The 25,684-nt window shown below is 39.5% G+C and overlaps 1 protein-coding gene across 2 annotated transcripts in view; it reads right to left on the bottom strand.

Annotated features, from left to right (window-relative positions):
- Window positions 1-18,945, bottom strand: part of Lsamp (limbic system associated membrane protein) — a 2,072,304-nt gene extending 2,053,359 nt beyond the window's left edge. Inside the window, exon 1 of one of the 2 annotated variants that reach the window (XM_087900115.1) lies at window positions 18,593-18,945. In XM_087900115.1, coding sequence (XP_087756241.1) covers window positions 18,593-18,659 — 67 coding nt within the window. In that variant the 5' untranslated portion in view covers window positions 18,660-18,945. The remainder of the gene's footprint in view (window positions 1-18,592) is intronic. The other variant, XM_087900119.1, reaches the window with a different exon arrangement.
- Window positions 18,946-25,684: the final 6,739 nt, after the last annotated feature.

Here is a 25,684-nt window from a genome sequence, read left to right as displayed (position 1 = left end):
TTTCTATCAGAGTTATAAATTCTTCTGAAAACACATCAACAAACACATACAGCCAAAAATGTGAGTCAGAAAAACCTTACAAATCCTATTTGTGCATGTTCTAAACTTTCTTCTTCACGCAGACAGTTTAAGGAAGCCAATCTTGTTTAGGTTCATTTAATTTAGTGTAAAGTAGCTTTTTCTTAAAGGATAGAGGTGGGGAGATTGTTGGATTTGCTTAAGAAGTAGTCAGTGTACTAGCATTCTCAGCAAAGGAACAATAGAATACTATTTCCCAAACAATAGTGATTTATGTTATTAATGGCTTTCAGTTAGGCATGGAAATACATAAATTATGGAAATAAACAAAGTCATTACTCCAATATTTTCTTTAATAGACCTCAATTTCTTTATAATTTTATTATAACACATCAGTTTTTAATTACAAACCAATTTAGGTTCTGCTTTGCTTAGTAGTAATTTGATAATGTTTACTTTCTCCACATATTATCCATGGACTTATAAAGATCTGTCCACTGTGCTGTCTACCATTTTTGGGAATATCTTGGACATAGTTAGAAAATGTTTGCTGACATGTATTATAAAATTATTTTTATTATCATTTAACACTGGAAGAGATCATTGAAATAACTCAGCCTAACTTCACATCATTTTACAGAAATATTAGTTCATATTTAGAGTGCCCACATACTTTTCTTTTTTTTCCTTATTTATTTATTTATTTATTTAAAGAATTTCCACTTCCTCCCCTCCTCCCAATACCCTCCCGCTCCCCCCATTCCCTCTCCTCCTCCCTCACCAGTCCCAAGAGCAGTCAGGGTTTCCTGCCCTGTTGGAAACCCAAGTTCCTCCCCCCTCCCTCCAGGATTCTCTGAATGTGGCTGTCATGGGGGCTGACTGAGAAGCCATTGACAATGGCACTGGGTCTTGTTTCGTCTGCATGTACTGGCTTTTCGGGATCCTGGTCTGTTTGGATGCTCACATACTTTTCTTTTATGTTTTAAAAAAGGAAAACAAACTATCTTTTGTCATTTTACATACCAATCCCAGTTCCCACTCTCTTCCCCTCTCTCCCTCACCTACCCCCTTCCACTCCTCAGAGAGGGTAAGACATATTGTTTTGGGGAAGGTCCAAGACCCTCCCTACTACACTGAGGCTGAGAAAAGTATCCATCCAAAAAGAATGGTTTCCAAAAAGCCAGTGCAAGCAGTAGAGATAAATCCTGGTGCCACTGTCAGTGACCTTGCAGTCTACCCCAGCCATACAACTGTCACCCACATTCAGAGGGGTTACTTTGTCCTATGTTGGTTCCTTCCTAGTCGGGCTGGAGTTGGTGAGCTCCCATTAGCTCAGATAGACTGTTTCAGTGGTTGTACCTATCATGTTCTTGACCTTGATCATATTCTCATTCCTCACACTCTTCAACTGGACTTTGGGAGCTCAATTTAGTACTCCAATTCTGCCTCTGTTTCCATCAGTTGCCAGTTGAAGGCTCTATGGTGACATTTAAGACAGTCAACAATCTGACTACAGGGCAAGGCCAGTTCAAGTGCCCTCTCCACTACTGTTTAGGTTCTTAGGTGGGGTTATCCTTGAGGATTCCTGGGATTTCTCTAGTGCCAGGTTTCTTGCTAGCCCCATAATGGCTCCCTCAATCAAAATATCTCTTTCCTTGCTCTCTGTCTCTGTTCTTCCCCCAACTCGACTATCTTATTCCCTCAAGTTCTCCTCCACTCTCCTCTTCTCCTCTCCTTCTTCCCTTCCACCCACCCATCTTCTCCAACCCTCATGCTCTCAATTTTGTCAGGAGATCTTGTCTATTTCCCCTTCCCAGAGGATCTATATATGTTTCTCTTTGGTTTCACCTTGTTGTTTAGCTTTTCTAGGGTCATAGACCTATTATCTTTTGCTTTACAGCTAATATCCACTAATGAGTGAGTACATAGCTTGTTCATGTTTCTGGATCTGTATTACCTCACTCAGGATAATTTTTTTCTAGTTCCATCCATTTGCATGCAAATATCAAGATGTCATAGGTTTTTTTTTTTTTTTTTTTTTTTTTTTTTGCCACTGCGCAGTACTCCATTGTGTAAATGTACCACATTTTCTTTGTCCATTCTTCGGCTGATGGGCATTTAGGTTTTGTCCAGAACACAGAATTCCCTGAGTCCCTCAACTCTTGTCTCCTGCACAATTTTTTATACTTTAGACAAATTGAGATTTTTTTTTTGAACCTGCACATCTAATAACTGAAATGAGTTTAATCATGTGTGGTGACATATCAGTTCAACTCAATAGGTGTCAGAGACGCAAAGGACTCTCAGGGATCATAATTAATATGCATGTAACTTCAACAACTGACTTGGTATCTATGTCCTACTTTGGATGGTAGACACTTTCTACTAGAGACCCTCAATCTATTTGCAAAGTAAATTTATTTGGTGGGCTAACAGGATATTATTTATTCTTATAGACTTTTGATTTCACTGGAGTATAGACACATACACAACACAACCTTGTAAATAAATTCTCCCTTAGGTGGAAAACAGAATACTATCACAGTGATTTTCATTTATCAAAATGTGTTTCATCCTTTAAGACATTCCCAAATGTTCAGGCATTTAAATTGTGGCTATATCATTCTATTTCTAACCAATCAAATGTGAGAAAACATGGTGTAAATTGCTTCCATGATTCATCATATACAATCCCTGGCTTGCCCATGCTCTTAGAGTCAGGTACCATGCATAATAGAAAGTTTTAAGTCACGTGCTGGTTAAAGTTCTCAGGAACATCCGCATCTTTGAGTCTGAAGGACTCAGAAGATCTGAGTAAACCTGTGGGCCTGAAACTCCTTTGAGCTGCCAGATACAAGCTTTGCACCATCAGAAACACAACTCTATTGCTTTCACCTCCTGTGTTTCTTTGAGAAAAATAGGATACTGAAACAAGTGATACCTGCTGTAATTCAAATTCCTATTGTGAAGGAAAATACGTCAGGCCTATCAGTTAGAAGAAACCAAGCCTCTGGAGTCTAGAATGAAAAAGGGGCAAGTGTCATTCCATAATGACTTTTTTTTTCACATTTACTGTGAATACATCCTCTACTTTGGATTTAGCCATATAACAAACGCAGGAGCAAAAAAGGACACACGGGATCTAGTAAAAGCTATATGGCTTCTATTAAATAAAAGAGTACTTTTGTGATCAAAATTGTCAAAAACGACCCGTGTTCTGATAGAATACAGAAAAGCTGATCTTACAGGTAAGTCATATCTGCTTTATGGAATGGAAAGAAAAACTCATTGAATATAAGAGGAGATGAAAAGTTGAGTTTAAAAAAGTAACAAATTTGTAAGATACTGTCTAAGGCTGGGAGCATGAGTAGAGAATAAAAATGTTATCTTAAAAATTAACTACAAGAATAGAAGGAATCTCACTTTAACATGAGGAGAAACAGCCAGTCAAGTCTCAAGCAGAACTCCATCAAAACGTGTTACAAAATAATTGGAGTTAGAGTACATGTTGCACAATGATGAGGACCAGAATTCAGAATCCCTTGTATGAACCCAGCTCTTTACAAATGCTTGTATGTCATCTTTAAGGGGTTCAGCACCCTCTCTTGGTCTCAGTTCAGGAAGGCACTCACATATAGATATAGGGTCATGCATGTGTATGTGTGTGCGTGTGTTGTATTTGTGCACACACACAATACACACTCACACGTGCACACACACACACACACACACAAATAAATACTTTCATCAATGAGTCAAAAAAGGAATACTTGTCTTGCACACCACACCCTTACCTTACGGATGCCAAGGGTTCATTTATTCCATATGACAGCCACATTCTGCCTGCTCTCATTTGTTGAGAGTTTGTCTGTAAAACAATAGAGTCAGCCTCCATGAATGGCATGCATCTCTAACCTCCATAACTCAGGAAGTCAGGACTTGTGTGGAAACTGACGGGCAGGAGGATTTCTGCAGATGGTACAAGATGAGGTGGAGTGGGACGTGCGCAGCCAGGAGGATGAAATCAGCCTTCAAAGATCCACTGAAGCTAGACTTCAAACACTGTAGCAGAACGGTGGACAGTTTAAGCGTTTTTGTAGGTGTGTGTGTTTGTGTGTGTGTGTGTGTGTGTGTGTGTGTGTGGCACCGACTGACAGGTAAGCCTTGTTTACAAGGATCTTGGAAAGGAAAGCCTTTTAAGGCAGGGGCTTGGGGAGACGTGGAATCTAAGCAGCAGAACTGGATAAACATTGACAGTGCTGTAAACAACCAAGCATATCTCTATTTGAAAAAGCAAGGAAAGGTTACACATCAGTCAGTCTCTTTAGCTGGATTAATAGAAAATTCTTGCTTGCAACATAAACAAGGTAAAAGGATCTCAAACTGCAAACTTAGAAGGATGATGCAAGTACATGGATATTATATAAAAATTACATTTATTTACGGAGAGCCCAAATACATATGATGCTCTGAATTATTTCAATCATAATACTTAATCTTTCTACCCTCTGTAGTAAGCAACACCAGACCAATTTCACTCATTAGAACATATAAGCATTAATAATTAATAAAAATAGAAATAAAAATAAAAATAATTAATAAAAAATAGAGACCACACTAATTTTGTCACTTCTTAAATCTTTTAACATAGTTCATGTACTGTATTGGACCAGTTCTGAACTAAACATTATCCAAGAAATATGCGTTTAGCACATTATTAATGTAGTAAATATTTTGTAGAGTGGATGCCTTTTGCATAACATCATCTGAAACCAGCTTCTTACTATGGATGGAAAAATTTCAGACTATTCCTTGATTCTGTCAGAAAAGAATATTTTCAGATCTGGATGATGCCTGAAATGCTGACCCTATTTACTCTGTCTCTCTGTCTCTCTGTCTCTCTGTCTCTGTCTCTCTCTCTCTCTCTCTCTCTCTCTCTCTCTCTCTCTATCTATCTATCTATACTCTTTTCTTTTCTGTTTCACACACAATGTCAAATAGTCTCTCTACTATAGTACCTGGCATTGAAATCTAAGCCCTTGTATTAAAAAGTTACCTCTCAGACTTTTGGTCAGTTAATGTGCCTGCCTGATCGCCTGGGATGGCCTAGCCACACCACGCCAACAGTAGCAGCAGTCAGGATCATTACCCTTGTCACCACCACGATCAGCAGCAAACAGATCCACATCAAGTGGCCTTCATTTAAACCAGAATCACTATGAAAGATGTGTTGGTTAACAAAGGCACAAAGGCCATTTTGAGCCTTGATGAATATATGTAAATATTAACAATCCCTTGAACCCTTATTAGTGATTATTATTATACTTGCAAGAGTTCTAGAAAAGTTAAATAGATGATCCTTTTTTCTTTAAACTCATATCTATATATAAAGTTTTCTTTATTGTGAAGCAGTGTAGGGTAATCGTAGGCATGTGGGTTCAGAAACCATGTTCAAAGACCAGCTTAATCAATTTTTAACTGTAACAAATTTCTTTCTATTTTGCTTTCTTCACATGCCTCCTATATCCATAAAAAAAGAAGAATATGGTGGAACTATTAAAAGTACAAGCATGGTTTTTAAATGGTTGGAGCCTGGTCTTGTAGAAACCTTTGCTTGACCTCATTCTCCATGATCTTCAGATACCATAAAACCTCTAACCATCTCTACTGCATTCCTATTGGCTACATTCTGAGTGAACTAGGGTTCCATTAGAATGCTCGGCTACTTCTCAAAAGCCAATATGGAGAGACCATGTCTAACCTCTTTGTCAAACGGGAAATGAAGAGTAAATTTTGAAATAGAAATCAAGGAAACAGATACTATCATCTCTTCCACTAAAAGTCAATTTTTGAGTTCCTGTTTTGTGTCAGAAATCATTTTCTAAGACATCCCTCCAACTCACATTGAACTGGAAAGGGTATTTTGGTAGTCTGCAACGAGACTTTTGAGAGGGTCTTCTCTATATGAGTAAAAAAAGATGGACAAGAAATGTTTTATAAATTATAAAGAAATATTAAAGTTGAAAACCCTAAAGACAAGAATGAGAATGGAAGGAAAGTATTATTTTGGGAAACAGCTCTGATTTTTACAGTAAGTAAAATACTTTGCAATCAGATCAATAAGTTTTCACCTGAGTTTACTCTTTTAACTGCTTGGAAGTTGGTGGCAGTGTGGAAGATGATAATTTAAAGAATGATATGTTCTCAGAAACAATTGTTTTCTGAATTATGAAACATAATTCATGACTCTTCTTTATATAGTCACAAGCATGGGAATAGATTATGCTTTGCTTATTTCAATAAAGTAATCAGTGCCTGAGACATATATGGGAACAACATGAATCAGGACCAGCAGAGGAGTCTAAGAAAGAGTGACTTTGGGACCCTGGGGCTAAATAATATGTAGAGAAGCACATACTAGTTAGGACTTCAGAAGGGTGTACAGAGACAGGAGTCTTGAATCCTTCCTTCAGTTCCTCTCATAAGTCATCTGTGAACTCTGTTTCAAAACCCAGAATAAGTCACTGCATCAATGAGAATATGTCTCCCCTTCAAGTTAAAATGATCATCTTGGAGACCACACTCAGATAAAATTCATTAGTTGTTTCTGCTTTGGGGGGCCTCTGATTCTGAAGGGCAATTTTGAGAAAGACCAGAAAAATCCTAAACCTGAGAATAAAGGCAACATAAGTAACCTAACCCTGAAAATAAAGCAGAGACCACAGTAACTACACCTGAAAGCACTATGATGAAGATGGATTCCATCAAAAAGTCAGATTTTCACCTCCTTCTTCTGGGAACAATTACACCTACACTGCTGAAACATGTCAGGCAGAAACAAATGCAGACTTTTACATACAAACTGTATTACCCTCAGTAACCCCCGCTGTTTAGTGGCACGCTTACCTTTATCCTACAAATTAGTGAAGTCTTTGAAATATCCTGACAATGGAATATGAGGTAAAATTTTTCAAATTTTAGCAGAAAAAAACTATAGAAAATAAAGGAATACTCTTGGACAGTTTGAAATGCACCCCAAAGTGGATGGAGCATTGCAGATGCTTGGTTCTAATCCTTCCCAGTGTCTTCTCTGCACAAGCTGCAGTTAAATTGCAATGATGATAAGTAGGCTCCCTAAGTGATGTGTGCCACAGCCCAAACAGGAATCAGGCTTTACAGGATCTCCCACCGACTGTGCTGACTTTGGGTTTAATGAAAAGACCATAAGAGTCACTCAGCCTTGGTGTAGAGAAATAATTATTCTGGACTTTGTTAGAAAACTGTAGCAATTTTCTGAATAGTTGATAATTCTTTATATAGTAAGAACAGGTATAACAAGAATAAGGAAAATTAGATATATTCTATAAGTGTCCATGAGAATTTAAAGAAAAACTATCAAGCAGGAGATTCAGCCTTTGAAATAAGAAATAAGATAAAATATGAGTATTTGAGGTATGGACATATTAATCTTAGGGGACATGTGTGGTTAGATATTCTACTTCTAAATAATTCACAATTCTCTACTGTGAGCCATATTATGATAATAAAACTACTTTTCATTAAAACTGAAGCCAAGCATATATTAATAATCAAAAAACTCTATGGGTAATTAAACTAAAAGAAAAGTAAAATATATAATTGAAAGCATAAAAAGAAGATTTTATAGGTAAGCCTCTCTACATGCTGTCTATAAACTGAAATATATGGATGAGAAGGAAGGCGTCTATAAACAGATCAGTACAGATGAACAGAGGTGACGTTCCATGTAGCAAAACTCGAGCTCACATCCTGATGGTAGAGTGAAATCCAGAGGGATCAATCAAACTGTCATATTATCTAATTTTAGAAAAGGAAATGATGACAAAATGACATCAATATTAAAGAAAAATTGTAAGCATAAATAACACAGAGAAAGCCTTAAAGCACCTTTAATGGGACCTTAAAACTTTGAATGAACATGTAACCAGGAAACAAAAAAGTAAAGACATAGTTCACAAAATATTATTATTGCCAACTGGTAAGTATAAGAAATATCTAAAGATAGACGGAAAATATAAAAATAAATATATTTAAATATAAATAGATTAAAATGAAAACAGACACAGCTCTAAAGTCTAAAAGAAAATGAGGGATGTTGTGCCAGATGGCCCGTAAAGCCCAGGAGTCATTCCTGAGGTCAAGAAAAGGGAAAACACTAGGTAAGGAATCATAGAACACACGTAATTATGAGAAAGAGACATGGAGCCAAAATCAAAGGGAAAAGCCAAGAAACTAGAAAGTTTTGCCATAATCTTTTCTGAAGGCCCTCACTTGTTTCATATTTTAAAAGAGCATTCAAATCTAAATGTGCTGGTATATGATCTATGAAAACAAATTGACAACCAAATGGAGATGACTCATCTCTGCTGGACAGTATCCATCTATAAATTCTAAAAGTAACACAGAGGTGAGACCTTGAGTTAGTAGATCAATGTAGATGTGCTTTTAAACTGCCACAGTTCTAAACAATTTGAAAGTTGCCAGAGAGAGTTTCCCACAACCGCACATGAACAAAAGCCAGGTGACGGTCCCTTTCACAATGAAGTCATGTGCCAGCAAAAAGCGTTAGGCAAATGGTGCTTGAGCCAAGCGAGAAACAGCTAGGTGGAGAGGAGAGAAGGGTTGGGCGGGAAGGAAGCTGACACCACACTACTGTCAGACATCTGAAGTCTCTGTTTATGAATATACTGGGGTGGGGGTTGGAGAAATGGCTCAAGAGGTAAAGATATCTGCTGTTAAGTCTGACAGCCAGGATTTGATCACAGGGATTCACATAGTGGTAGGAGAAAAACAATTCCAACAAGTTGTTCCCTGGCTTCTTCAGGTTGCCAAGACACTTACGATTGTGCACATTAACACACAGAATAAATAAAAGTGTAAAACTGGAGTAAACTAATGTAACTGAGAAAATGATTCAAGGAAAAAATTTAGCTGTGGTTGTCAAATAATCCAATAACTAATACTTCAGTGCTCTCTCTACAATCCTAAGCACAGTCCTAGGTGTTTTCCATGTAGTTGTTCAATACTCTTAGCTTTCTTGTCCCCCAGAGCTTTTCCGGGGTCCGAATTAGTGCTTCACTGAATGTCAGTAACTGTGAGCCCATTAGTATCTGTGGAGCTATGGTAGACTCTAACAAGAGCGCATACCTGAAAAAGGAAACATTAGAGCACTATCCTTCTAGTCTATTTTCCAGGACTGTAAAATAGCATTATGGTCACAAAGCAAGAGAAAATTAAAAGTAATGTCTTCCAATTTTAAAAATAACAGCATTTATCAAATGTTGTTTTCAAGAACAGGATATTGATGAAGAAATTGTGGTACAGGCTGCTATACAACCATTAACAGAGATACAGTAATTAAGTATTTAGTAAAAGAAAAGTTAGTGATAAACTACTAAAAGAAAATAATTAAGGAAAAGATACAAGGAAACTATGCTTCCGGTTTGTTAACTTACCTATATCTTTTGTTGAAAGAGAACTGGGAATGTTGAATAGTAAAATTATTAATGTTTATCTGGTATTTGATATCTGTTTAATTTTTCCACTGCTTTCTTGTATTCCTTGATGTTTTCCCATTTTTATACAATGAGCACATTAATTTATAATGAAATTTCTAAAGAGACAAGCCGTTTTAGAAAGCACATCAGAGAAAAGTGTAGTTTCACTCATTCTAAGAACATAAATATGCGAGTGTTGCTTCTGAATGCAATGGGAAGTACTTCAAACTTCCTTCAATGTTGCCAAGGTTTATTTAACAATATTTTCTCACCATATATTATACAAGAACAGAACTAAACAGATGGTCTACATCGGGAATCCAGCAATCGAGGAAAGCTCTCCTAGCTGTACCTACTTGTCATACACTATATGATACATATTTTCCACATGCACTCACATACCCATTAACTCTTTATCACCTCATCAAGATGCATATCTATGCCACACGTAGGACTTGCATGGTAATATCAATTTACAGAACACATAAATAGGTTTGCCCAAAAGATGACAAGAAACAGGCATAGCATCTTATTATGTAAGCCCATGGCATTAAACACTATAGTCTTGGAGCGGGAAGATGGCTCAACAGTTAAAAGCATTTGCTGTTCTTTCAGAAGACCTAAGTTCAGTTCTCTACACCTACATGGTGGGTCACCACCACCCACAACTCACGTTTCAAGGGGTGTGATACCCTCTTATGGCCTCTAAACACCATAGGCACAAATATGGTTTACATACACAAGTTCTGGAAAACACTCATACACATAAAAATAATGTAATTTTTAAAAACAGTAAAAGGATAGTCTTGGCTTACATATTTATATATTTTATGTAAAAAAAAAAAGTTACTTCAGAGTTTGTAATTAAAAGGGAAAAAAAAAAGGCCAGGGCTGAATTTGACTCCCTATTTTGTATGCAAATGGTATCTGGGCACCGAATTTGTCCCGCAGGCACTGCATTTCCTTCATGTCACTTCCTTCCTGTGCTAATCAAAGGCTCTTTATTTCTTTAAGGATCGGGCACAAATGGTTCAGTCTGGCATCCAAGATTCACTCTGCTTCTGGAAGCTTCTTTGGCAATCCTTACCAGCGTAAGTCCTTAACTCCATGCAGGCTGGAGTCTGTACTACAATGTTTAAAAGTCAGAGGAATATTCTTTAATATATTTCTATTGCTTCCCCTAGAAAATTCCCTCATTTTGTCTTTCTGTCTTGCCACCAGACTGCTCCATGTCCAGGGTAGAGTCCCACCATTCACTTTCTCTCAACTTATTTTCCAAATCAGTCTGTGTTACAATTTATTATTTTTCCCTCTTGATATATAAGAAAAAATTAGAATATTGACCACTCACAAATATATATTGACTGAACATAGTGTCCAGTTCTATATATTATCACACAAATCAGCTATAATGTGTGCCGAGAAGAGCTAACGCTATAATTTTTGTGACTGAATTGTAAATACATGATGCTGGCATCAATTACAAAAAAATTGTTCATTTTTAATCTGATCACGCAAAAGAAAATCAGCAAGATGATATTCTCCTTGAAATTATTTGTAAGGAATTGGTTTTGTCTGTGCGTACTTGAATCTAATAAAAGTGCATTGCTTTTAGAGTAGTATTTAATTCCATTGCTTTGCTAATTAAGACTAGACTTCTCCCCAATCAGAGTAAAATCATAGACTCACCTCATATTTGAAATGAAAAGGCACCTTAAAGACTATTTCCAGAATCAGAAAATGGCTTGCCCAAGGCCACAGAGGTGGAGAACCAGAGACCAGCCTTTTGGTTAGCTCTGTAAGCTTTTACCATTTAAATTATTGGTTATAGTGGGAAGCATAGTACAATGGAAAGTGCCTACATTTGGAGACAGGAGCCTGGGCTTCAATGTCAACTCCTCTTTAACTTGCTTTACATCTCTGTCCTCAGCTGTTACAAGGGAGTACAGTATGACTTTGAAAACTCTTAAAATCTAGAGTTGGAGGAGAAGAGATATCCATGCATATCCATTTTCAATTGTAAACTCAATTGTAAATGTGAATCCTCTGCCTAACCTGCTCTGTCTGAGATCTCTCCGACACCTCCAGGATTCTGGTTCAATCCCCTCAGTGTGTTCAGTCTATGACAATGACTGCACATTTCCTCCAATCACCCCCATCCACTTCACCCCTGGGCGGCTACTCCCCAATCAATCTCTTCCTTTCCCTATAAGGCCACTTGAAGTCTCACCAGAAGCTCACAGTGCAGGTGGCAAATCCCTGCCTGAACTTTCTAATACCTTTCCCATTACTTCTACCTTATAAGAAGCTACATCTGTCTCTACTGCTCCTCTGGATTCCATGGGGCTAGGCATACCACACTCCTCCAGCCTTGCCTTCTGTCATTTCCTTCCCTACTGGATTTTGTCCTCCATCTATTCCTTAGATTTCTGGAATATGGTGGTCTCTGCCATACATTGAAGCCTTTGTGGGTTTCCTTTTGGCTGTTAGATCTCTGTCTAAGCCTTCTTTTACACATCTAAATCTCACTTATCACTCCAACTCTAATTATGCATCTGTTGACTATGGGAATACTTTCCTGACTCTACAGACTAAGTTAAATTACCTGAAACATATAGTCATGGTACTCTAAACTCTCCCTTACTATATTTTATTATAAAGGTAATTAATTTATTATCTTTTGAGTGCCTGTCTTTCTTGCTATAAGGTTTACGAGAGTGGAGTGTTGACTCGAAGACTAATAAATATTTATGGAAGGAAGGAAGGAAAAGAGCCAGAAAGGAAGGGAAGCATATCAGTTGTTATTTTTGCATATCCACCCACTTTTCTGTAATCTGTACTTTGTTTATACCCAAACTAAATGACATAACTACCTATTTTTCATATAGCTCACATCATAAACACAAAAATAACTTTAAGCCCACAGAATGCCCACTCTTCTTCCTCCTCAGTACAAACCACATCACTGTCTAATGGGAAAGATAGGAAATGAAAATTTCAGTGACAAAACCATCATCGTTAGTGAGATCAACTTTCAGCCTGCACCTGATATGCTAGCATAAGCTTCAGTTAGGGCACTGGGATTCACCTTAACCTACCACATGAGGGAAAAGCATCATAGGCAGATTCTTACTCTTTCTATGCAGACAAAGCCAATGGGCAGGAGCTGGCCTGGACAGGCATTGTCCAGACCAGACATGAACCAGTCAAAACACCCCTTCACCCCAAGACAACTACTATGGAATTCTTCCTAACTGCCTGCTCTTCTGTTCTAGAAGCTGGTTATAGTTTCCTGTCCATCATAGGAGTATATATCACCTTTTAAAGAAAAGAAATGGAGGTAGGCACCTGCATTAAATAAGACATGCATATGGATTATTTTTTCTTCCTTATTCATTTGAGTCATAAACAAAGTCGCATTGTTAATTTAAATGTACTCCATGCAGCACTTGAAATAGGACTAAAATATGGCCCAGTAAATGAAATCTAAAGATACCCTCTAAGTATCATTGTTATTTCAATGGGAGAGTATCATTGTTTGTACATGTCAATGATGCTCTCACATTTTAATTCCTTTAGTTTGGTCTGACCTTGTTTCATACTGAAATGAGGAGGGAGGGACCCTGTAGAAGGGAAGAGATAGAGGTTATTTGAGCGGCAGAGTTCTGGTCTACTGCCACCTCAGCAAGATTTATTAATCTTGGAGATTCTCAGTCTCATTTACTAAACAACAGTGATTCACACAGAGTTACACAGCCACAGAGGCAAAGTTAATTGAAATCTAGATCCCCTAACAGTTCTTCCTTCCTCTAGCAATTTCTCAGTACTGCAAGCTAAAATATTCAATGACATTGGAGGCTTATGGGAAATGGAAACAAAGGTGGTTAGCATGGAATTGCATGTGGACCTGTGTGTTCTTTTGTGCTTTGGCTTCAGGCCTTTGAGCAGAGAAGGACAGCAAAGCAGCTTATGTAACCCCATAGCAATACTTTATCTCTCCTCGGCATTAAATTAGCACTGGGAATTCAATATGGCTCTCACCCAGGTCCAGAGAAAGGTGGGAAAGAGAATGGAGGAAAAGGAAAAGAGATAGATGTGAACACAGGTAAATGCTGTTCAGACTGTTGCAAAAAGCCAGATAATTCCTTTTAATTTAACTCATTATCTTCTCCACAGAAGCAAATAATGCTTTTCAATATGCAAATCATGCATCCTGACACAAGGCAAGCACTATTACCTGAACTAATCAGAAAAGTGAGGCTCCCATGAGATTGTTGCCACCATTTTACCAGGAAACAATAAATTCCAAAGCAAGCAAAGGTATTCCTGTGCTATCCTATGTCCTTTTCGTGTGACCATCATTTCTACTTAGGGTCCACACAGATACTGATGATGTTCTCAAGTGATAAGGGGGGAAAAGCCGAGTATTTATGAACAATGGAGGGGAAATATTAAAAAAAATGAATTATAGCACAAGAAAACATTTATTTATTAATGGAAATATGCCTTGTAGAATAAATATAGTTAAAAAGACTATGTAGGAAAAATGAAAAATATCTTAGTGGGCAAACACTGTTATAAAAGACAAGGTAGTTTCTGGATCTGATAAGAACTATGTAAAATGAATCATAGACCTCTGGTGTTGACATTTATCAAATAAAAGAATTCCTAAGGTATTAAGGACAATTGCTTTACTTTCAGATTATACTGCATCTTTGTAAACTAACAAGATACTTGTAAATGACACCCATATTTTCAGAACTCAGGGTAATAATTTAAGGCACAAGTTGTATGTAATCAATAATCATCACTAAATCTGTGACAAGGCCTCATCAACTACCTAAAAAATTGAGAGAGAAAACAACCCTCTGGAGATATGGGTAAACTTTTCTAAAAGTGGACACATTATTTTTAATCAAATACTATCAACCTTTTTTGAAATTCAAATGTAAGACAGATTTAGAAGCTCTGTAGTCAATGTTCATTGAGTTGGTTCTAGGTTATTCTTGGGGACAGGATTAATACCAACATTTGCATCTGGCATAAACTTGCATCTGCAGACAGTGATTTATCTCTACAGTACTACTTAATTGCTTAAGGTCCGTCAACATTTGTTACAGTGAGTACCTTGTAGACACCATGCAACTTCAGCTCTCAAAACATATTTCTTGTAGGATTATCTTGTCTGAAAGAGGTATCAGAAACATGCAGAAGTGCTTCATCAATTTATCTTCACTGCAATTATATGGAAAGTGAGGTCATTAGCACTGTTGTGAGCCAGTCACATGGAGATAACCAGGGGAAAGCTACTAATGGTGTCTGTAAGCAGAGCTCACATCCTAGGCATATCTGGAGCTTCCATACTAGGCAGCTGGTGTGAGCTCCCTCTGAGGGTTGATTGTATTGTCTATGATGTAGTGGAAGTATACTCTCCTCTTCTCCTGGCCACACAACAATCCAAATCTGGCTTCAGGCAAAAGCCAAGGCGACCTTCATGCCCAGATGAACCAAAGATGGGGGTAGGGTGGGCCAAGTGGATTTCATCTCCTCTACAGTCCTCAAAGGGCACACGGCTACTGCCATTCCAGATGCCAAATTGAGAACAGAGCCAACTTCAGAGCATAGCACTGGCTGCTCTTTGGTTCTGAATCTGGAGCATGAAAAAGAAGGGAGAGTTGCCAGATGACAAGGGGACCCAGCCAGATCTGAGTTAATGAAACAGGGGCCTCAAAATAAACGAAGCACGAAGTGGACAGTCCTGAATAGGGTGCATTTTGTTGACTGCTTTGTTTTTCTCTCCATTCAAAAAAAAAAAAACCTCTCAGTTGAACTCTTTTTTCTTACTTCTTGCTTCCTTAAGGTTACAAGCAAATGAGAAGATAGCAGTACAATCCCAAATATTAGGCACTTTACAAACTACATGTCATTAATATAATATACAGTTATCAGAATACCCAGAAATCCACAACTAGCCACTATGCAGTCTTCTCAGTTTGCCAACATTGTCAACACTTACATGTTAGAAACTGTCGCTGCCAATATCAGAAGGGTGATGAGTGGATGAGGAGTATCAACTTTATGAAAGTGCTGTTAAGTATTTGGAGAAATCACAACAAAAACTGTTTTTCTTTTAGCTCATACATAAATATATCTTGACAACAAAATCATGGAGAACCTATTTCAAAATAATGATGGTGATCATTACATGAACACTGTGAACCAGAACATAACTATTACTGAGATTTTACCAATATATGTCATAACTGCCACTGGCTACAGAGCTAACTTTGTAGTCTCTGACTCCTGGGGCTAATTCAAATTATAGAGTAAATACCCCTGCACCTCAGAAGCACATAGTGTAAGACATGCTCAGCACTCTGAGCAAATAGAATCTGATGAAAATGAACACCAATGGCAGCGTTCATCTGTGAATCTATGACGAAGATCATGAGAAACAGCAGAAACCACCTGCTGCAGATAGAGCTGATTTTAAAAAGGCCACACACTCTGACACCAAGAATGTGTGTGTGTGTGTGTGTGTGTGTGTGTGTGTGTGTGTGTGTGTGCTGCATCTCCATGTGCTCATACTGGGGTGAAGGCTTGAGCATTTTGCCTGACAGCCTTTCCCAGAATTTTCCAGACGACAGAAGGAAAGAGTATGTCTGACAGGTGTTGGTAGTGAGCCTTTTTCTCACTCTCATTTGGCTGCGTGACCTTCTTGTCCTGGGTAGCCTCTTATTCAAAGCCACCACTCCCTGCTCTTAACCACCCATCAGGGTATTTTAGTGCTTGAGAAATGGGCCCCCTTCCCATGAGTCACTGGTCTCTGTTTAGTGGCCCTTGAAATCTCCTTCCTTTGAAAATGATATTCTCTGCAAGAAAAACTACTTTGCACAAACAATGCTACTGTGTCTTAATAAATTCTCAGTGTAAGAAACAATGGTCTTGCTGAAGAAAACTAAGGACATGTCTTTTTGGTGGCAAGAACTTCTGGAATATGATGATCTGGTTTCGTGTTCCACCTGACCTCACCATCCTTCATAAGCGCCATGTGACATCAGCTCAGCATTTTGCTCTGTCCTTCACCGTGAAACCCTATGACTGTGTAATGAATATTCCCCAGCTTTACTCAAACTTAAGAGAAACATGAAATGACTTAGTGCTTTCTCTGAAGAGCTAAGTTCCTGGTTAAATATAAGAAGGAAGAAAAAAGATGCCCCCCACCCAGTTGCTGGCATAATGCAATCACATGGTTGCTAATGTCTCAGTGTAAAATAAATAAATAAATAATAAATTAAAGGCTGAATTGCCACATCAAAAATCATAGATAAAGTATTGACAGCACTGGGGACAGGGAGAAAGAGACAATAAAATGTAAATATTCAGTTTTCAAGAATGGATTGAAATACTATCTTTTCTGTCGAGATACTGTTTTTCATACAGACGTGTTTAGTCAAAGAACTATATATCATAAGACCTAACAATTTAGACAAGAAGGGAAGGGGTCAGTGAGCTCTGAGAGGAAGTTTGTAGAACCTGTAACTTGTAATTGTGCTATGGGTGAGTTTCAGCCGTCAGTATATATGTGTATATATATATATATATATATATATATATATATATATATATATATATTTCAAAAGAGAAGAGAACTTGAGCTTTGTATTTAATCACTTGCAATGCCTCAGCTAGTAAACAGCCAGGAGTCAGTTCTCATTTTTTTTGGCAAGAAGGCTGTACAGCCACACGAAATATCCCCTAGCATTGAAAAGTCAAACCCACAAATGTAACATTAGCAATCAGCTATCAGAAGAAAATCCAGGGGAGGATTGCCAGTGTGGTATTTCATGGTGAGTATTCATGAGAGAGGCTCGTGTGTGTGTGTGTGTGTGTGTGTGTGTGTGTGTGTGTGAGAGAGAGAGAGAGAGAGAGAGAGAGAGAGAGCAAATGAGAAGCCCTGCATTCTCAGTATTGAGAGAATGCAAGCGGGCACAGGTCCTAATGATGACAGGATGCCGGAGCACGAAGGGGTAGTAGAACCATCAATGGTAGAGTGGAAGAGCAGAGTCTCAATAGCTAATCGTGCAAGACTCCTATCAGCGAAGGGAATGGTGAGATAGAGGAACTCAAAAAACAATATATTCTCATTATGGAGTGGTTCTGTGTACTGTAGGTATGCATAACATATAAGAGGGCTCTGGATTCCCAGCTTCAAGTGAAATGCAAAGAGTATGTATGTGTTTGGATTTTTAACCTTTGTAAATTCACTTCACAATCTCCCCTAGACACAGAACCAATACATTTTCAAAGTAAACACCCAGTACAAGCTATTCAGTGCCCTAAAGCATAAAACACTGTGACTGTTCAGAGCCAGTTATTAATTAACCCGTGAATTCTCAAGTGTATATTCTCTCTCTCTCTCTCTTTCTCTCTCTCTCTCTCTCCCTCCCTCCCTCTGGCAGATTTTCTCCCCTCCACTATCACCCCTCCCTCCATCTAGGGACAGAAGAATCTTGTAGGGGTTCTGTCTAGAAACGCAAGTGCAGGATAAGGTGGCAAGCAGCTACCCAGCAGTCTCCTAAAGTTAATGTCAATTCCCTCCTGGAAGAGCAGGAATGCAGAGGTATCAGCACCGCGGACGCGGGGACAGCAAATACCAAGGCAGCACTTGGAGTTTACAGCGGAGCAACCCCAGTGTCCCCCGCCATAGTCTTCCACTAGCATCACACACACACACACACACACACACACACACACACACACATGCACCAGCACCGGCACCCACGCGCCCCTCTGCCCCCCAACCCGCACAGGCCAGGTCTGGATCCGCTACCGCCAGCACGGATATTGCAGCAAGTCTGCAGGCTCCTGTTTGCCTTGGGACCCAGCCTGGACCAGCACCAAGGGAAAAAGAGCATCACCGGACTTGTCAATAAGCCGGATTCTATGTAGACCCAGAGTGCTGGTGACCCCACCGGGCATCCTGGAGCCAACGGAGGCAAGAGGGGGCGCACGGGGTCGCTGCAGGCTCCCCCTACCTTGCAATGAGAAGAGGGACAGGAAGAACCCCAGCACCCAGACGCTGTGCAGCCAGTAGGTCCTCATGTCGCCGCGCTTTCCAGCCGTCTCTGCTCACTCCTCCTCTCTCTAGTAAAACGCGCCGCTCGCTTCCCTCGGTTTCCCTCAGGGTTCTCCCGGCTCTGGCGACCAGGATGAACCAGGCTCCCGCGAATCCCGGCACAACCTCGCTCTCCTCTCCGAGAGCGCGAGCCCAGGTCCTGAAGGATGCTCGCAGCCCGAGACTGGTGTCAACACAGCGAGTCCTGTTCTTCCTCGAGCTCTCCCGCTCTCTTCTTTCCTACCCTCCTCTCCCTCACTCCCCTGCAGCTCCAACTAAATGAGACTGTACTTAAACAAGCAAGCGCCTTATAGGACCGGGAGCCCAGCAGAAAGGACCCCGCTACTGCCATCTAGTGCGCACAGCCTGGCAGAGCCGCGGCCCTGCATTTGCTTGTGTGCCCGAGGTCGGTCCAATGCAGCCAAAGTCCTCTTTCATCTTACCAAACACAGGTGAAAAGCCCTTGTCTTCATAAGACCTTGACTTGACCTTGTCGCCCCATACATCTCTGACTTTCTCCTTTGCAGGAAAATCTTGAAACTTACTATCCGCGCGCCTTCCTACCCCCCCCCCACCCCGATCCCTTTCTCTCTGACTTCTTCCTTCCTACCCCAAGGATTGCATCAAAGCCTCCTCCGAATGTCACAGCGACCTCCACCTTGAGATTCCAGTGGCCATCTGAAGCCGCATCCTATCTAATTGCCATGCTGCATTACACAGTATTCCCAAAGCTCTGCATACGGTTTTGAATCACTAGGGTCAAAACAGTTCTGACATGACTGACCTTACCTATCATGACACTCAGAGGGTCCCCTTCTTGATCTCCCTTGCTTACATCGTCTGTCCTCTTGTTTCCATTCCTTTAAAGTGAGGTTATTTAGAGAGAAAATACATCTAGTATGGATACTCCAAGATGAAATACCTACCCAACTCACCTTCTTGTAAGTGCTCCCAATTCCAGGCAGGATACCAAGCATCTCCAGCAGAATGAATGGCTCAGGAACACTTGCTAGCGAGCACAGATGCCAGACAGAAGTCCTCTAAGTCACGGCAATGCAGAATGCAGTAGCTGGATTGTACATCTCTTCCTGGGGTTTCTACTGGCTGGAGACTCTAACAAAGCCAGAAAACTTCTGAATTTCTCGTTATTCATCAACAGAGTTAAATATTTGAATGATGTGATCATGATGTATTTAGCTTCTTTTAGTTCTGCATGTAATATGTCTACCATATTTCTGACCTGGAGACTCACAGCACATTGTACCACTGGGTTCTTTGCTGTGGGAGGCTGTCATGTGAACTGGAAACTTTGCACCTACTTAGTAGGTGTTAAAGACTGAAGGCCATCATCAGTCACTGTAAAATAACCACGGAGAGAGAAAAAAAAATAGCCTCTATCATGAATCCCTTCTGTGGTTTCCCTTGGCAATTGGGAAATAACCTAACTAACCATCTTATTATCTCACATCTCACATCTCACATCTATTGCTGTGAGAAAAAAAAATGACCAAAAGCAATGTGAGGAGGAAGGCTTATAGTCCGTCATCCAGGAAGTCAGAGCAGGAGTTCGAGGCACGGTCCTGGAGGCATAGGCAGGCACAGGTCTCTTAGAAGCGTGTTGCTTATTCGCGTGCTTTTTGGCCTCTGTCTGCTTTTTCATCGCACCTAGGACTACATGCTCTGGGCTGAGACAACCCACAGTGAGTTGAATCCTCCCGCACTGGTCATCAATTAGGAAAATGCCCTATAGCCTTGCTCACAGGTCGTTCTGAGGAAGGCCTTTTCCCCGTGGAGGTTTCCTCTTTCCACATGTCTCTAGCCTGTGCGAAGTAGACATCAAACTATCCAGTACAATTGAAGCCCTGTCATCTTGACACACAGACAACACGGCACTATTCAACAAGAACCTTTCCTTTCTTTGCTTATCCCCAAGATCCTATGTTAACATCAATATCATAATACAAAGTATTACAAAACGAGCATTTCCATAGTGCTTCAAAAATCAAAACACTTGAAAAGTCCAGTCTCTTTAAAACATAAAAAGTCTCTTTCAAAGTAAAAGTCCCTGGAAAATATCCACGACTTCACCAAAAATTCCAATGTCTTTTCAAAAATTCAAAACATCTCTAAAATTCCAAAGTTCTTAACTGGAGGGTCCTAAAAAATAATTTAAATTTATTTTAAAATATAGATAAATACTTCATCATTTAAAATTTGAAATAGAATTGCTTCATTTTCCTCCTTCCTCCCCACCCTACCATTTCCCTGCTCGCCTCCTTCCAACCTCCTTCCATGCCCTCCCACACGGATTGATTGCCTCTTTATTCCAAAAGGGGAGAGTCAGGACAGAGTCACAATCAGGTCAAAGCAAAACAAAAGCCTAGCCGAGTAAGATCACTGTCACATTTCTGTCACTCAGGATTGTTTAGACTTCGAAAGGATGTCCATAGCACATGTAGGATGTATCATAGGCTCAGGCTGGCTCCTCTTCACATTGGCTGCTACCTCAGCGGTCATTTCCAAATTTCTGGGTTCTCCCATGCAACTGAGTTGCATCTTCATGAATGGCCTCTCCTGGGCTCTCTGCAGAACCTACAACCCTGCCATATGGTACCAAGCCTCATCTTCTCTCCATGATCCCTTCAGTCCTGAGGCATCAACTGCAGCTGAGGCCACACCTTTATTAAAAGGCCTCCTCTGGCCTCTCGCAGTGCTGAGCCCCAGCTGTTCTCCATGACCCCCCTCATGCCTTTAAAGCAGTACCATGTGGAAGATCTTACACGTTACCAAATTTGACTGACAGCACACAGCATAGTCATTGCGTACTCTGGGCCACAGCTTCTGTGTGCTGACCTGAGAAGACAACTCCAGAAGCTTTCACCTCAATGCTCCTGGTCTCTTAATCACTGCTAACTTCTCAGTGCCTGCTGGCCAACATCAATTGTCCTGGTAAAACAAGCATTTCATATTAGCGGTTCTTGTTTCTTCTCCATCACAGCCAATTCTTCATCCCCAGTTTATCAGAAACACATTTTCTTCCTTTTTTCTCTCTTTCTTTTTTCCTTTTTTTTTGTTTTGTTTTTAAAGACCGGGTATCTCTGTGTTTCTTTGGATGTCCTGAAACTCACTCTATAGACCAGGGTGGCCTCTAGCTCTCCCTTCCTCTGCCTCCTGAGTACTGGGATTAAAGGCGTATGCAACCACATCCATCTCAGAAACATGTTTTTAAAGTTAAAAATACTGATTGGTCCCTAAAGTCTTGACTACTCTCTGAAAACAGACAAGCCAGGCCTCCTCTGTTTGTACTGCTTTCAGGATTCTTATCTTCCAAGCAAGTAAACAATTGCTTGTAAGTATAGATCACAAAAAAGTTTACACCTTCATATTTCAATTGTCCAAATGTCTTTATGAAAAGTTTTCTTAAATGTAATATATGCCTAGAAACTTCTTTCATAAATATTATTTCCTAAGGGCAGGAATATGTCATATCATCTTCCTTCTTGTGTCTTTTATTTTATTTCAGGGACACTGTTTGAAGCAAAGAAAAGTGTTTTTTAAATTGACCCGATAAAGCTGCATGTAGAAATCTCATAAACAGACTCCATTGAGGCCACATGCCTGGAGGCTTTAATTTCGATGAGGATGGAGCTACAAATATGTCTGATACATTAACAGAGTTCAGTAACCTGAAACTTTGAAGTTTGTGTGTTCTATTAGAATTTTCTGATTCTGATCCTTTGCTTACATTCTATAAAGTACATTTCATACAACAATATGGATGTTATAATTAATATCATGCTGAAAGATACACCTATGTATGGACATAGTGTGTAGTTAGGTAGAATTCTCTTATTTCCTACCATCCTTACAACTATTTCTATATCTGCACCCACAGCTACATTCGGCATCATCAGTACAGCTCAAATCATAACTATTTTGGTTATAAAGCTACCTATGGCATAAAAAATAAATCATAGACATAGAAACCCTTCATAAAATCTTACCCAGAGGCATTTTATTCCCTTTCCTACAGCTGTCTTCCAATCCAACCGAATCTCAAGGTTTATAAAACCTGTCAACTTCCATCGCTAATGTTCAGTGATGGAATTGTAATTTGCTCTGGGAAGCTTTCTTACACAACAGTTAAGTCATTTACACTCTATCAAATGATGTTCTGCTGGGTTCAGGAATTCCTAGACATCTGCCCACTCCTCCTACTCACTTTAGATGGATGCTCGTCTTCTGAGTTGCAGAAGCTGAAGAATAAAAGGGAGAGACGCTGTTCTTCTAAGCACGATTAGATTCACTTCTGTAAAAGTATCCTTTCTCCAGAGGTCCTCTACGATGCTATGCTGAAGTACTGAGTCAAAAAATAATAATAATGATGATAATAATAATGATGATGATAATAATAAAGATAATTCTTTTAAGTGAGTAGCTTGCCTATTTTCACCTTTTTTTCTTTTCTTTTTTTTTCTTTCTTTTTTTTTTTTTTTTTTTGGTATGAGAACTGGCCCGAGTTCTTTAGATAGGGAACTATCTCCCATAGTTACTTCCTGTCTACATTATGCCCTTGATGCCTGATTATAAGTCAGAGAAGGTAACATACACAATATCTACGTCAGTATGTAATCTGGTTTGTGAGTTTCCTTTGAATCTTCCAGTGGCAGTTAGAGAATTTACACAGATATCAGAAAGGACTGAATAATTTATGTAGAACCAGAAATGATGATCAAGAATGCAGATTTTCATGTGTATCTGAAATGAAGCTAGTCTAACTCTGGACTAAAAAGCCTAAATGAAATAATAGTGGGCATTGAATATTGACATCCATGGTTGGAAAGTGACTTCATGTGCAGGATCTCAGCACAGCAATGGAAAGAACTTTACCAAGTGAGAATTCGACTTCTTACTTTTGTTATTTTACTCTTGAACTTAAAAAAAAAAAGGAAATGCTGAAACTCCATGTGTCAGGGAATTAAACAGAGCTTCAAGAAAAAAAGCTTTAGCGTTTGTTGGGGCTTCGGATGAAGCAGCAAATTGTAGGGGGAACAGCCATCTGTAAACTGCAGATAGATATGTGATTTTCCATCTACCCACTATGTAATCATAGTTAAGTCACCCAACTTCTCTGAGCACTGGTTCTCTCTAGATCTCCCTGTGAACTTTAAGAGGATCAACTGCAACAATACGTATATAGAGAGGCCGACCTGCATTACATATTCTGTGAAAGTTGGTCCCCATGAACTATAAATCCCATCACCTTAACTTCTCCCATCATCCCTTCTCATGGTACAAGAAAAAGGAAGCCTTTCAAAATACAAGGAGGGGGTCTGTTGTCACACAGCTACAGAGAGATACAATGCTCCGCTCTTCTGGTCCTGGCTAGAGGACTCTGCTTTACTATGCCACTTCATTTTACATCTTCTAATTTTGAACCACTTACACAGAGAATAAGAACCACTGACATTTAAAAGTGCTGAATGACTGGTTAACTTTAATAAAAAGTATGGTCATTTGAGGTGAGACATCGGACCCTGCCCTGTGAAGAATTGCACTGAGGTGGGAGGTTTGACAAGTGTCAGAAATAAAGAGACATAATAATCCCCCTTTTGATCCAAAATAACTTCTTTTCCCTTAAAATATCTCCATTTGCAACTGAAAAGAAAGCAAGCTCTTCTGGCTGAAGAAATTGCTTTTGCCATTAGGATGCAAATGGCCAAGCAAATTTGCTACCCAATAAGTCCTTTTGGGCATTGTATAGACATAGTCTTTGAATTTGTAAAGCCTAAGCTTGAAAAACAAAGAATGTAAAAAAGAAGCTATAAATTCCACATCTATATGACACTTTTGTACATAAGGCTTGTGAAGGCCAAACACCCTTTTAAGAACAAGAATTTATACCACTTAAAAGCAATTAAAAAGACTTCTTAGTTACATTGTACTTTTTGTAATTAATGGGATACCTTAGCTAGAATTGAGATTTAAGAGCATCCCATTTCTTCATTTCTATAGTCAGTGGCAATTCTGGCCCAAGAAGAAAGCATGAAAACAACCCACCAGTGACTTGCCCTCCACAACAAGTGGGCAAAGCTGGATTGTCAAAAAGATCTTATGTCTCAGTGTCAGGACATAGAAAAAGAAGCTTTATCCTTGCTGGCTAGTCTTCAACATGAATGAAGGTACCATGAAGGCTGCTGCAGAGGACTTGCCATCCATGGTCATACTCAGATATGGACCCTTTGTGCAACCAGCACACTCATTGTGCCCAACATGCTCAGTGTGTCATTTTACCAGTGTGTTATTCTCAGTATGCTATTCACTGTGGGCAGGCAGGATGGGCACACTGGTACAAGAGTGGTAAATCTATTATGGAGCAGCTAACCACTTTCTGGTTATGTTTGCTACCTATTCTACAGGAAGGAATTTCACTTCTGGCACAACAAACCTAGGCAAAACTCCCTGAGTCACTTGGCCTTTGTCCCTGCTGCTGTTGGTTTTGCTAAACAGGCAAGTGTTTGTCTAATTGTCTTCTAAGTAACTAGATGTTTATGACCACAGAACACTGCTACTGTTAGTTTTAGTCACGGAAGCATCTTGCTGCTTGGGGCCTTGGTGACTGCAGAAACTCATGAATGATCAAAGTAGAGAACAGGAATGACTGTTGGATGGACACCTACAAATAAAACATCTACATGACATTCCAAGGTTCAGGAAACATGACAGAAGAAGGGGTGGAAAAAAGGAGGAGAGGAAAAAGGCAGAGGGAATAGCACAGAACACTGACTTCTGAGAGTAGCAAGATGATTGTTTTATGTGTTTCTGATTTATGGCAAACTTAGTCATTTGTACAAGATTGGGAATACCAACATGTTAAGAAAGATAGACCTTCCATGCTATAGAGGCTCACAGAGCTCCACCCCTCCCTGAGAATTTATACACAGTTAAATTTTAGTAATGAACAGAGTGACAGAAGGGACACTAGCAGGACTGACCATGTCCAACATGGCTC

Source organism: Myodes glareolus, chromosome 2, assembly GCF_982192425.1.
Source record: "Myodes glareolus chromosome 2, mMyoGla1.1, whole genome shotgun sequence".
Lineage (NCBI taxonomy): Eukaryota > Metazoa > Chordata > Mammalia > Rodentia > Cricetidae > Myodes > Myodes glareolus.
The sequence above is the reverse complement of the archived record's forward strand: the minus strand, read 5'-3'. Positions and strand labels throughout refer to the sequence as shown.